At 43.3% G+C, this 15,061-nt stretch overlaps 1 protein-coding gene across 1 annotated transcript in view; it reads left to right on the forward strand.

Annotated features, from left to right (window-relative positions):
- LOC144149528 (kelch-like protein 23) overlaps positions 1-12,426 on the forward strand; it is a 178,529-nt gene extending 166,103 nt beyond the window's left edge. Inside the window, exons 10-12 of the mRNA XM_077681184.1 lie at positions 2,095-2,337; positions 9,837-9,902; positions 12,086-12,426. Coding sequence (XP_077537310.1) covers positions 2,095-2,337; positions 9,837-9,853 — 260 coding nt within the window. The 3' untranslated portion in view covers positions 9,854-9,902; positions 12,086-12,426. The remainder of the gene's footprint in view (positions 1-2,094; positions 2,338-9,836; positions 9,903-12,085) is intronic.
- Positions 12,427-15,061: the final 2,635 nt, after the last annotated feature.

The following is a 15,061-nucleotide window of genomic DNA, read 5'->3' on the forward strand; positions in this document are numbered from 1 at the left end:
AATCCGCCTTACTAATCCTTTATTTCATTCTCCAGGCAGTGATGATTGCTACAGGAAAGTTCACTTTCCTAGATCTTAATCTAACTTAACCTACCTTAAAATCATTACTAGCATTCACTCATCAATTAATTATAAACTTTGGTAATATTTATCTCCAATAAACGGCTGGCATACTGTAATATGTTTCTGGCCATCCTTCTCACCCTTGATAATTTTGTATGAGAGTTTGTACCATCCGTGTCTGCGCCAGGATAGTTTAAGGCCCATATTAATTAAACTTTGCTAGAAGAAATTACCTACATTTCCTCGTCGGTTCAATGATGGACGAGTAACAAGTAGTTTGCCCCTATCGCTATGCTGCTCACTGCCCCGTTGTAAGGTAGACAAATCGCTAGATCAGCGGGTGCAATATGGGGCCCATTTCGCCTTTCCACTGGGGCGCTGAACAGTCGCCTTGGTGGCTTCCGATTTTCGAGGCGGCCAGCATCAACGTGTCGCTATCGATTCAGCGTGGGAGCATGCCTAAAAATGAACTAAAAAACACTGCAGCTTTGATGACTCCGATCTCTGACATTATGTAGAAGCCACTGTTAGCCAACCAGTTTCACAAACTATCCACGCTTTCCATGCTGGCGCCCATTCGCAGTGCAACTTTACTTCTTGGGAAAACTGTAGAGAAGTTTGTACCTGAAAGAATACGCCGAATTGGTAACATACTGATTCGATGGACCATGTACGAAGCGAGTGATGAAAGCGTCCTATTGTAGACGGTCACAGAATGTGGCGAGTACTTTATTTCACAAAAGGCGTCAAAGAACTCAGTACGCTTCTAATTTAACGTCTGTCTAGAAAATTAAAAAAAAAACAGAACAGACTGGAGCAAGACTAAACAGTCTTGCAGAAGTAATAATGTTAGCGTGGACAAAATGGTACACAACAAATCTACAGCTGGCAGCCGGCAGTGGGGCTTGTTGCCGCCATGCCTTATTGGAGAAAAGAATAGAGCAGAACACTCAGTATGAAGTAAACTTTTTAGTGATAACTAATTTACATGTGAAGGTGACAATTGAGTTAAAAACACATGGGGCGAGTCGCAGCCCAGCCTTTTTGTGTATTTACGGTTCCGTAGTCCCCTTGCTTGGGGACCGCTACCATAAAACATGTCCAATATGAAGAGGAAAAGTTCACCTGTCTGCACCTCCACCCCAAGATGATGCGCCGTGCGCCCACGGTCAGGACTAGACACCAACACACACTTAACAGCCCCGCCGATTCGATACAGGCATAAAAGAGGCAAGAAGAAGGGATTACGCCATGCGATAAACTAGCTGGTGTTGCGCGGCGCGGCGGCATTCTTCTGTGTCCTCTCCATTCACCGAGGCTCAAGGCCAGATGTTTTAAAAAACATTATTAAGACCTCGAAAGCCCCCAAGTTCTCTAAATTATACCGTGGTCCTTCTCTACGGTGTACCTCATACGCTGTAGCTAAAGCACATGAAGCAGGATTGTTCAAACCTTATCGGGAGTCATGTTTCTGATGGTTGAAGGTTCAAGGTTGCGTGCTTAAAGGTTGCGTAGCTATACGTGCCACTCAGGCTTTAGCCTCCAAAAATAAATGCGAAATATGTTCTCCGCAAAAAGAAATAACGGGTGATGTATGATATTCTAACAGTTATTGAGATAACTTCCTAGAGTTATAATAATTTACAAAAGCTATAAAATGTTTTAGACATTTCTGCGGGTAATTTGTAGACTGAAAATTCAGTTCGAATATTTTTCGCATAATACATTGCGTGAAGCCACGAAATGTATGTTTAAAAGATATTATTGATTGGTCTCTATTAAAGTAAAATTTCTAAAAATTCACTCTTTCCAGACATTTGTCACTAATCTACAAACACGAGAATCAGTGCTGCAAATTCTTTTTAAAGAATTTTTGTGCAAATATTTTGCTTCCAAATGCGGGAAGCGGAATGGCACGTGGAAGGCGTTTGGCTGACTGGGTTACTTCGTCATTGCGAGTGAACAAGCTTTCAGAAATAATTATTTATTTTGAGGTTAAGGTGGTGAACATTTAGAAATGTCTGTCCCAAGTTGAAGTCAATGTTTGCACATGCAAGCTACATTTCAGAAATGTGTCATTAATTGCTCAAAGCCTCGAGCTGGATCTTCTTCTGGAACGCGGACACACAGGAACAGGGCAGACTGCCGAGGTGGAGCGTTACTCGCCTGTCACAAACAGCTGGAGCACCGTGGTGCCGCTCAACGAGCCGCTCAGCGCAATGGCCGCTACCGGCGTCATGGGTCTGTCGGTCGCCAAGAAGTTCTCTTGTTGCGGTAAGTGCTGGGGTATAACAGGGAGTCCTCCTGTTACTACATATTTGCGCATCTGTCCGGATGATTCCGTATTGTCGCGTGTTGGTCTCCGGCTGAAGCGCTTTCCTACAGTGCACGATGTAATAGATTTTTACCGTCACACCTACTCTCAGAGATGAAACTGAGCGTGCGGACGCTTCTCTAGATGCCGCATACCGACCATGGACACATTATGGATTAGTTTCTTACTTGGAAGCGGAAAAATACTGCCAAGAAGTTGCTCTCTTCCCCAAAGACCGTGCGCCCCTGATTCGAAAGCCTGTAATGCCTTCTCGGCTAAATCAAGGCACGTGTTGCGAATTGGGGTTTGCGTATGCGAGGTGGTCACTGATACCCCAGCTGAAATGATAACTGATGACGTAGGATAGTAAAGACATGTACGTAGGACGGAGGAAATAAAAGTGGAAGGATGACTGTGAGCAGTTCATGAAAAGGCAGTTAAAATTGTGCTGTAAGATCTGGCCCAGATAGACACTTCACCCGGGTTCTTTTTTTACATATTCCCCAAAACAATGAAGGGCATTTTTTTGAAGTGGGGGTAACTCTTGGTACGTACTGTGTAACACCGGTGGTTCACCGGCTGTTCCATCGGCATACTCATGCCAGCCCAAGTTCATTTCTTTTTCCTCGTTGGAACAGTAATATGAGTTTCTTCCCTCATACAAGAGTCGTTTCTTGCCTATAAGCGCCGCTGCTATCTTCCTTTCTGCATGGCTCGTTGAGAGGACCAAAGTTTTCTTTTCAAATGTTTAATAACGCGCAAAGTCTCTTCCCCATATGCCATCATTGGCAATACACGCTGACAATACACACAACCGGACGCTGAGTACACATGGTTTGATTGTACCCTGTGTAACATAACATCTACCATTTTTTACTGACAGGGATAGCGTACAATTAATAATTGAAGACTGTTTGCCTAGGTGATTCATGTCCGTGCCATACGTTTTTGTCGCGGTTGTGATCCGCGCTGACAACGTGTCCAAGATAGTCGTATTCTTCTACTTTTTCTAGGGATTCGTTTCCTATGGTGAGGAGCTGGCTTCCTGCAGGTGTATATAGCCTTACTACGCATTTATCTATGCCTATCTTTAAGCCCGCGATCGAGCTTTGTGATTGTAAGTCCCGAAGTAATTTGGTAGGTGAAATGTTTTTCATTCTGATAAACAACACTATATATTGCCCAGAGTTTTCAAGCTACTCAGGTACTGTTACCGTCATGCAGGACCAGTGAGGTCCTGCATCCCCTCATCTACATTGGTAGACGAGGTGATGATTTAATTGCGAACCATTAAAATGCAGGCCCCGCGACGCTGTTTGTTTCCTTATCTTCACAAGGGTCTGGCTTGACGTTGTGCGCCACTCTCATCTTCTTGCTGCTCTGGTCGCGCTGTTTCCGATTTATCCATTAAGGTGCCTCCTCCCACTCCAGCTTTCTGAATACCCACTTAGTAGTACAAAATGGCCAAAGTTTAAGGTATGTTTTATCTGGGGCTGCGATAAAAATTGTCTATCATTACTCTGTGATTCCTCAGTGAAAGACCATGACAGCAGAAACCCTTCTTCTAGGCCACTTTGGCAGTGGTCAAGAAGAGACATTCGAGGGAGGGTAGGGAGCGCTATTGCAGTGAAGGGGCTGCTTCATTACCTAATGCAGGACAGTCATTCAGTGTGGCCAACACAGCGTGGAAAGGGCGGAGGTTCGAATGCGTCCTTTTGCCCGAATGAGAAACTCCACTCTTCGAGGCACGTTCGGCGGTTCCCGATTTAGTCGCCTCTGATAGCTTATATTACCCCACAGCAACCAATTAAAGCCGGAATCCTGACTACGGGCTTGACGTTGTTCAGTCAGAGAGCCAGCTTTTTATCCAGTCGCTGTTGGCGTACTCCCGTTACACTGAATTTTAGATTTTAGAACCGGAATTGACGCGGTGATTACGCTTGTACACCTGGTACTGCCATATTTTGTGCTTCATAGGTTCTTCAGTGCGTTCTTTGCTTTCTTGCGCGATATCGACACTCTGACCGGAATCAACATTCTCGAAAGGCCTATAAAGGCTACATTCGCGTTAAGGAGAAAGAATTAAGAAAACGGGTATTTGGCATCCATCGTATCAAAATATTCTTGGTGCCTGAACCGAATTAAAAGCAGTTATAGTGGACCAATGTATGACTTGGGATGATTGAATGGAAGCGATTTAGAGCGACTTATGATTATTCAATGTGACAGGAACCAAGTTAAATTAACAGTAATCAAAGTGAATCGTGCCAATTTAAGGTAAGTTAGAGAAATTAAGTTATATAACACGAATCAAGTTCTATGCAATTGGATGACTAAATGAGCAAATCTGGGTGAATGCACAGTAAGAAAAATAGCTATAAGTGCCCTAAACAGAATCAATGTGAAATAAAGTGAATCAAAGCGGGCGATGAAGTAAATAAATTTTAATCGAGGGGGATCAAAGTGCGTCAAAGTGAATAGAAGAGACTTAGCACGTATGTCACGCGATTGAAAGGGATGAATCAGGAAATTTATAGGAATCACTAACTGAAATATGATGGACGCGTAAGCGGTTAAAGTATATAATTTGGTGACCTAAGGGGAAGCAATTCTCGGTGCCAGCGAACATTACACAGGACGGAGATAAAGGCCGAAAAACGTTTCTTCCTTTGCTTAGCTTCGCCCTGTGTAATGTTCATTAGCACCATGAATTCCTTAAATTCCAACCTACTTGACAGGTCAAGTTTCCGCTTTTAAGTGACTAAGGGACTTAGGGACTAAGAGACTACCCGATGAATCGTTATCGCGCCCCGAAATAAGCAACATGATTAAGGCGATAAATAAATAAGTAGCTAAATAACGTCGTAATTCGTCCGACTAATCAAAGTGTCAACATCTGGAAGACAGAGCGCATTTGTGTACAAGCCAATATGACGCTTGCCCACACAATCGTCAAACAGGAAAAGGACGAAAAGTGTGTCTACGTTTAGGCGTGAGAATAGCGCCGCTAGAAGGAGCACGCTTGTACAAATGCGCTAAAGTGACCTGTCAATGTGTCCAAACAGGTGCACGCCTCCCTGGGAGCCATCGCAGCACCGCAGCACCTGCGCGAAACAAAGTATTCAATGGGTCCGTCTTTTTTGCATCGCAAGCTAGTCTTTGTCCTTCAAACCGCTTAAGGGATTAGAGAAGACACCGTGGAAATTTTTAACATTTTTCGGGATGACGTTAAGCCAATGCATGGCGTCAAACTCCCTGAACTCCTTGAGAATGGTTCGTTGTACAAACCGTGTTTAGGAACTGGGAGCATTGCTGAACTAAAACAGTAAATTGATTAAGTTTAGCAGAAGTCTCCAGTAAAAAAGTGTGAAACAAAAATTTATACCACTGAAACAAAAAAATAGCAACGAAGCACCGGCTATATAAGCTTCTCTTCATTGCCACCCGAACGGCAGATGAAATCGACGGCTGAATTACTCCCGTATGTTCGGACTCTGAGATTGGAACTCAAAATGTGCCCAAAGGTCGATTAGAGAAGTTGCTGTTTCCGCACTTTTCCCTGTCTGCGTTTATTCTACATTATAGAGTTACCTACAAATCGTTAATCGAAAAAGTGTAAATATCCATATAATTGGGAAAATTCAAATGATCACAAAATCACCTGCCCCCAAAACTTACTAAATTAACCTAACTACTATGTATTACGGCCATACGCATTAAACTCCTGAAGGTATAAATTTGTGTACGTATCCCGTAGTCCTTCCAAATTATTGCCATAACAACCCCGTTCTTTATTTTTCCACTGACAATAAGTACATCGTTATCCATGTTGTTAACAACCTCTCTCGGAAACATTTTGGCTCTCACATTAAGTGTAAACCGGGTTCGGTACTCATGCGAAGTGACTTTTTCATGGCCGCTCTCATGCTAAGAAATTTTACCCCACACACTTTTGTTTCCCTTTGACATATGCCTCATCCATATGGTACTCAGATAACGTGCAATAGTTCACGAACTAGCATCCGAAATGATGGCACAAGATATTATATACAATTATTGCTCAGCTGCTGGCGAAACGGCTTGATATCGATCAAAATATTCTACAGGAGTTCTGACCTTGGAATCTCTCTAAAAATTTAGTGTGGCGATCTTTGCTTCGCTTCGTATAAATGCCGTATATTTGATTATTATTAGTGCTAAGCGTGTCCCGGAAGTGGCTGTTCATCTATACAAGACATTCACACATTTAAACAAATACCTCCCTAAACCTTGATTCAAATAAATTGCAGTTAGAAGATAGCCCAGCGTAAACAAAAACCAGGAATATATGGCATCAGCCAATGGCCCTAGTTAAATACGCTAAATGGTTGAGGCAGCCTACAGGCAGCCTCAACAGCCGTGACCAGCCGTTAAGTTTTGGTGAACTACTTGTCATATTCCCTCCACAACTCTCCCGCACTAGGTACTTTCATGTAACAGTCACTTCAGAATTTACTCAGTTTCGTGTTCGGCGGTTTATTACATAGGAACATGTAACCTCAATGTTAAATAATATTCTCTATTTCTCTGGTCTGTTCTTACCTTAAAAAGAATGGTTTAGTAACGCTATGTGTTATAGCTCATAAACCAACCAGTCTGACCATGGGAATAGATTACCCGCATAAGTGGCCGATCCATTCAGTGTATCGAAACTTATAACTGAACAAAATAAGACGTAGCGACAAATCGACCATGCGACATCAAAAAGGGATTTTTTTTTTATTTTGTACAAGAAAAAGTGCGACCAGTCGAAATAAACTGCTACAGGGCCGTGTTGCACGAGTCATACAGGGCAACACAACTAACGGAGCTTTAACGTCTGCGAAAAAAAATAAACAGAAGGGATGGCTCACATCTGCCACCTCACTACACACGAGTATTTGTAGAACTTTCGGCCTGCGGGTTAACAGCCCTACGGGCGTACAATATCATATACGGCATGCTAAACCTGGTCTATGAGATCATGCAAGTGGAAGTGCTATTTTAAGTTAACAAAATATGTAAGAGGGCCTATACCTAAATTGCTAAAGCGGCAATCACACCGAAATTAAAAGGAAGGCAGGACACATTTTAAAAGTCAGCTTCACGCCTAGTGTTGGATACAAAGCTGCCGATAGAAATTTTGGAAAAGGTGAAAAATAGACGTTTATTTCACAGAATACAACAGGATATTAGGTAAGTTCAAGATCGGCTTCTAATTTAGAAAGCTCCTATTGAAACCCCTGTATTTTCAATTTTCACGATAGACATGCCTTAATTCATGGCAGCAGGTCTATTTTTTTACCTATACAAGGCCCGTAGCACCACCTAGCGTAAATTCAGATTTCTCGACCTGGCGTGATTTTGAATTCTTGCCAAATGCTAACTATCATATAGAAATATCGTAGACCAGATAGTTTCCATGTGTTCAGAAGCATCACGTATATGAAAACGGCTGTCAGTGTCGACACAGATTGCTTCACCTCGCCTCATTTATAATTTTTGACAAATGGTAAATATCTTACAGAACTATCACACATGAGACAGTTTCCGCGTCAATCTGGAGCATCACCTATCTGAAAAGGCCCTTCCAACATTTACTAGCAAGCCTAGCGTAAGTTAAACAATAGAACCTACTCAAACGCTAATGCCCTTCCCCAGCATGAAGTCAATGAAAACAGATTCATAATGAAATGCGCGATCTTGTGTTATCTAGCTCGCCCCGTTAGCCACTGAGCCTCCATGGCAGGTAAAATAGTGTTAAATGCAACCAAAAATAGACATGGAGGCTTCGTAAGTCAGGAATTAAAGCATAGAGAGCGAAATGGGTTGTTTATCCATCTTTTATAGTATAACTTCAGTAACTGACGAACGGTCTCTTACTGATGTAACTGATGACTGATGACGGTCTGTAACTGATGAGAAACAGATGGTCTTGGACGTTAGTACAGCGACTAAACAGTACACAATCGTCGCAATACCCGTAGATCAGTTTGTCTATTTGTATGTTTTGTGATGTAATTCATGTACAAGTAAATGTGATCCCAACAGAACCAGAATGGTGGCTTGGAGGGCTGAGATGATTGACAGGGTATTTGAGCAGGACATTTTGTTGCGGTTAGCATTGCCTGTCCGGTTTACCCACTTCGAAGCATGTCCCGGCCTGGCCTCGTCTCTGACGTCTGTGCGGAAGTAGGCAGGACAAAGGGGTGAGATAAGTGGAGGGATTGTTGGGAAAAAGTGAGAGAGAAGGGAGGGGTGTGGTCAGGGTGGAGACAAGTCTAGGGAAAACGAGGGGTGGAACGAAAGAGCGGGGGGGGGGTGGAGGCGACGCGCGTCTTGCTCGGTTGGCGCAAAAGCGCACTCTCTACATTCGAACATGAGTTGGCTATACGCCGGATGCGAGAGCCGCTGGTTTTGGTCAAGGGCGGGTATTGTTCTTCCCCCAGTGACAAATTACCCAATCACTGTTTCTTCATCATTACAAAATTACCATCACCAATATGATGCTAATCGCATTTACGTTGATACTGTTTTCAGAAAGGGTGGGCTTTGCTTCAGGCTTCTTGGTGTTTCACAGCAAGATGTCTTGTACATAATTCGCATTCTTATACAAAATCCCCGCAATTTTTGAATTTAATTTCAGTAGGTCACTTTCAGTAGTAATACGTACTAAATCCTAAACTGGAACCACAGTTTATGGCCTACTCAAATGGTCTTTTTGTATGGAAAGATGTTTATAAGTACGTGTGGCCTTTGGAGAGAATGCACCAAAGGCAGCCTAAGACGCGTGAAGTAGAATTTATCGTATTGAGCGTTAGTAGTTCAAGTTAAGCCTGCAATAATGAAATCCTCAACTTATTTGATGGAAAGCACAAGTATACAACGGCAGTAATATTGCAATGTAATGTAAAGCAGTTGTTTCCTGGTAGAATAAATAATTTTGAATAGGGTTGACTACAAACTGCACTAATTTGAGGTTAGAATACGTTACTACAATTCGACAACGTAATTAGGCGAAAAACTGTACAATAGCTGCCGGAACCGGCATCTATATTGCTGGGAAACCATGCTTCTCAGTACATAAGGTACAGGATTCTTCACCGCTACGCCTAAGAATGCTCGGTTAGAGCCATGCTGTGATCGTATAAATTGAGCTGGATTCCAGGAATTTGGTCCATCGGGAAAGTTAATTGGTTATACAATTTCCACGCTACATTGGTTTCGTGACTAAAATGGTTATCTGGGATATGTTATAATGTTCTCTACCTAAATTATAAAACTCCCTTGTCGACGCACCCCTCGGCCAGCAAAGTGGTCTTGAGAACTCCTGGTGAAAAATTTGATTTATTAGGACGACTTGTGCAATACAATAACTTAGTTTTAATTGGGCTCTAACTACAGCGCACCGGAGCATTTGAATTCTCATTTTTATCGACAGCGCTGGCGCCACAGTGATTGGTATCATTGGAGCCTCTTCGACGTGAAGCCTACTGGGAAGCAGCACGTGAGTAGTTCTGAAGCAGTTCACAGCAGAGTTGTCATCTGAGTGCCTTCGCAATGTTCATAGAAGAGTGTTTTTTGTATCTACAGTCAAACCCGTTTATAGCAAACTGCAATATGCATCGCGATTAGTTCGATATATCCAATAGTTCGATATAGCCGAACCCGCCTATAACGAGCTTATTGTTACGAGTTTGCAATCCGCGGGAGCCCCTCGCCCCTTCCAACTCCGCCATCTGCGTATGCAGAAACGAACACAGTACAGTAGCCATTACCATAACAAAATCATCCATTTATTGCAAGTAATAAAGCTACTTTCCGCCTTAACTGCCCACGTTGCAAAAAAAACTGTGATTTTTGTTTTCACTTTCGTTTTGCCGGCTTCAACTAGCATAGCATTCTCTACACGTAACATTGTTTGCACCAGTTCGAGTCCACGTCCTCAAAAATTTAAGAAGCATTGGCGGAGCACATCGACTGCCGAAAGCGATTTATTATAAGCGTCGGACGGATTTCACTCGCGACATCATCGGGAACGTTGGTGAGCTCTTCCCACCGTTCACCGATGCTGCTGTCTTGGTCCGGACTCGCTGACTGGGCGGGTTCGGTCGCGAGTCCCGCGCACCGGAAACTGTTACGGAAAGTATTGGGCGTCACGTCGCTTCATGCGAGGCGCAATGTCTCAGTCGCGGCTCTTGCTCCATTGTCGCGGCCAATCCACATCTCAATTGCCGCTCGAGATCATGCATTTCTGAGGCCATTCTAGGCGCCCAGAGTTTGGTATATCGGATGTGAACTTCGTAATAAGGAATATGTTTCCAATGTATTTCCGTAAGTGAAATTTTTTTGTTAGATATATAGCATAATTCGCTCTATCCTGGTTCGTTATAGCCGGGTTTGACTGTATTATTTTTGCGCGAATTCGCTTCAGGAAAAATGTTGCTAAAATATCTTTAGCGCGGTGGGCACAACAGACCGTACAGTATTCTAAAACTATAGATTGCAGCTTTTACTGACCGTATTCAGTTTTACAAACACCGTTTATATAATGCCCATCCCACATCGACCATATGTTGTTTATCAAATGTGTATAGGTGTTATTGAAACCGAAACTGGCATGACAATAAGAGGGTGCGGTCAGCCATCTGTTACACTTTATAATTAGTGCGTTGAAATGCACCAATAACCGCTAAAAATACATCCACGCAAATATTACTTGTTTCCTCTCCTCTAAACATAGCATCATCATTTCAGTTAGCCTGAACCCAGTGGTTGATATTATATGTTTCTGAACATAATATGCACCACGGCATCAAGTAAGGAACATAGTTCACTCTTACTCGCCGAAAACTGTGCTCTTTATCTCATAGGCAGTTCTACTTTCCCGAGAGAGTTTCTCTTCAACAGGCTAATATTAACTTAAAGTAATAAGTAAACTTTGGAGCCTAATTACCTTATAACGTGCGGTGTTTAGTTCAAGCCACAAAGAATAGAACAAATTTTATTATACAACTAACATCAAGTTTAGGCCACTAATGGTAGCCGAAAATAGATGCACACGGGTTTGTAACAGATCTCGTAATAGTTTCTGAATAGTTTAACCCCTCAATTTATCGACACAACTTCTCTACCGCATTATGACAAGTACCTTGTTTAGAATTTCTGCTGCTTTTAAAGAGCACCCAATTGACTGTGTGAACCTCCAATACCTGTAAATCGGTGCTTGTATTGCGGGCCGAGACGGTTATTTTTTTCCGTAGAGGGAAAAAAGAAACACTCCGGCCGGATGTAGCAATTTTAAGGAGCGTTGGCGGACACTACCCTGTAGGAAAACATTCACGCTTTGTATGGCCGGTGCTGGTTCAGTGCTTAAAATCTAGTTTCAGTTTTTGTAGTAATAAAGTAACCTGACAACCGCTGGGTGGTAGCATCCAAAAATACCTGCGCGTTCTTTGGAAATTCTATCATACCAAATAAAGTTCGCCACCAAGAGGGCCAGTTTCGTGAGCATAGCGTGATTCAAGGGGCCAAAAAACATAAATCGATGAGCGGGCAAACCATAGTTGAACACACGCTGAGAAAATAAAGCGTTAGGGTGCTGGATGTTGTGATACGTCAGTTTCCTTCTATAACTTACAGTTGTTAGCGTCTTCTTGAGTTCTAGCCGGAATTTTTATTTCTTTTTAGGCGGCTGGAAGGAAGCCCTCACACCTCAGTTGGCGCCGCCTCTTGTGGGTGACAGTCACACTGGTCGACTGTCCACTGTCATCGGGGCACTGGTTTTCTGCAGACATTTTCCCAACAGTCACGGCGAGGAAACATCACCTGAGAAGAAAGTGGAGGACCTTCCCCTGGATTTGCGAGTGGATAATTCATGGCAGCTGCCTTTCACGGGGTGTACCCAGCTCACTCTGCTTTTTTTTATGAGGTGTTTTGATGCTTTTCCACTTTTCCTTTCTTTTTGTCTTTTGCCAACAAACAGTTTTGTGTGAATGTACAGAAAGGGCTGCTGATACTGACCAACGCTGCTTAGGTGGAGAGAAGTCATGCTGTGTGTATTTCCTTATGCTCTCTAAATAAATCAGCAGCGGAAATGTGTTTGTTTTTGGAAACGTGTTCTTTGGAGGCAAGCTTTGCGTTCTGCCTGAGCACGGCGTCTGAAGCCCAATAGGAATGAACAGTTGTCATTGCCAATGTGTTGAACTTCAAGTATAAATCTTTATTGCTATGCTGAGAGCAGACGCGGTTTACATGCCTTCATTTTACAAGACACGACAACCTGTCACTTGTATTCCACAAGTGGACGGGATTGCGCAGGCTTTTGACGAAGAAATTTTGAACGGCGCGAAAACGACGTTAGATGTTCACGACGTGGGAATAATATGAAATAAACAAATCTAGAAAACTAAGCCTTGGAAATACAAACAAGCGAAGTGCATGCACCAAAGTCAGGAAATAGGAAAATTGACGGTATCTCCGGCGTGTCGGGGCTCGGGAAAGCATGCCATAACAAATATTTCAAGAACATTTACTGCTACAAAATATTTTACATACATGTGTAGCAACATTTCATAACCCGAAATGGAATAAGATGATCATACATTCGCAATTACGTAGATTATCTAGCATGCTGCCTGCAATGTCCGAGGGAGTATCGAAAAACAGTTAATAGTGGACTAAAGTATTCGAAGCCTATTACCCTCAATGAATAAAAAAGCCGGATACATCCCTCTTTACTTGAATTACCCCTGAAAACATTTACTTCTTTTCGTATTGCCTTCGTCATGCTTGCGATTCTAGCTAATTATTTTCTCTACAACACCGGCGTGCACAATACCATGCAAGTATTTGGTGTTGGACTTTAGCCTTTAACAGTTCAAGGAATGCGGGCAATGCTTTGTCACGCGGTTGCTGGATCAGCTGTGGTCACTTTCTACACTACAGGATTTGAATTCAGCTTGTGAAAAAAACACCTGTAATTCATTTCAACTCTTATATATGCGGCGCATTCGGTAGTGCTGGTATTTTCCCCACAAACGACGTGGTTTTGATTCCGGGCAGCGATTGACCTGATATGTTATGTTTTGCTCATATTTTCATTTTCGGGAGTGGCAGACGGGAGATAGAACTTTGGTTTACCTACGCCAAGACATGCTATGGTCTGAAAAATGTATACAAAGCCAAACCGTCAAGTTTGATTACATACGAAGGAGACGCGACTGATTGCCGCAGGTTTGTTTAGCGGCAGAGCGCGAGCGCTCAGGTGTTAAATGCTTAACCCTTTCTAACCTGCTAAAGCTTCTACTTTTCTGGGGAATGGTCCTTCAAGGGTGCGTCACGCGATAGACACCACCATTTTCGCGTTTTTTACGGAGCTGGAGGCAGAGAGAATTAGCTGTAGTGAAGGGGACACATGAAGACGGTGCGGATACCCAAATTAACATCCTGGATCGGCGAAATGTCCGTAAATATACGAAAATTTGCGCTACCTGCGTTTTTTTACTTTGGTAATCTCAGGGTGTACTTTTATTTAGAAAAATACTGGATTTTTTCACTTAAAAATAAATGCGTGATGACGTCATTAAATTAAGGATAACATTTTAAATGAATAAATACTTGCCCTACCAGCTCCACTTTGACTTTTTGAGCTCATGGGGTCCTCAATGTAAGGAAAACCGAAAACGTTCTGGTGGAAAGGAAAGTTTCCGAGCTCAAAAGTTCATCATTTCTCTTTGAAATAAACACGGAACTGAGAGGAACTCAGCCTTTCCGCCTGTAGCGCGTGGTGGGCCACATTTTCGCCGCATGCGGAAATGCTACCTATATTACAGCTGGGGCCGGGGAAGCTTGATATTGGATTCCCTATATTGCCGGTCGAAAAATGACATCCCAGCAGTGCATGTGGACCCGACTTTATCGGGGCGCAGTGTACAGCGGAACGCCTCAAGCGTTTATTCGACAATTCCACTTGAAGTTTCCAAAATATTTATCTTTTTACTCGAAGAGCTTCTACAGACGATCATCGGGTGTTGCAAGACAACCAGACGCAAGCGCACCCGACATGGTATTTCGCGAATTCGTTATGATTAAAGTAAACAGGTGAGTGGTGTGTACGCCGTCAACGTATTCAGCGTGGGTGCAAGCGCAGACAACAGCCGCGCTGTCCTGTGCTCGAGTAGTCACTCCGCGCATACTCACGGTGGGCTACATGTTTTTGACAGAGGGTGTACGCCACACGAGGCTCAGTTTTGCAAAGATCCTGTGGCTTACACCCGTCGCACCATAGGAATCGCGTCGCATCAGAGCAAAAATAATGTACTCGCTTGTTGCACGAGATTTAGAGAACAAACGGTAGAGCGAAATTTATGCTGGTTATGCGAATGAGTCGGTTCAAGTGCCGCCTGCACTGCGGTGAAAATGGCATTCTGTGCCTCGAAGGAGTGCGGGTTGCTGGGCCAGTTGATACATATTTAAGGATGGGAAACCAGCGAAAAAAAGGACGCGAAACACAAGCAGAGGCGAGACAACACAACGCTAGACTTGCACTCCGAGCGACAGCGACTGAAGATGGACCACGGCAGAAGATACAAGGAAAGTTTCTACAACGCCAACTCAACTTGCTAGAGCCACATGACCCTGTCGATACCTGTAGCTCTGCGGACG

Source organism: Haemaphysalis longicornis, unplaced genomic scaffold, assembly GCF_048455015.1.
Source record: "Haemaphysalis longicornis isolate Haplotype H1 unplaced genomic scaffold, Haemaphysalis longicornis Haplotype H1 scaffold_1, whole genome shotgun sequence".
NCBI lineage: Eukaryota > Metazoa > Arthropoda > Arachnida > Ixodida > Ixodidae > Haemaphysalis > Haemaphysalis longicornis.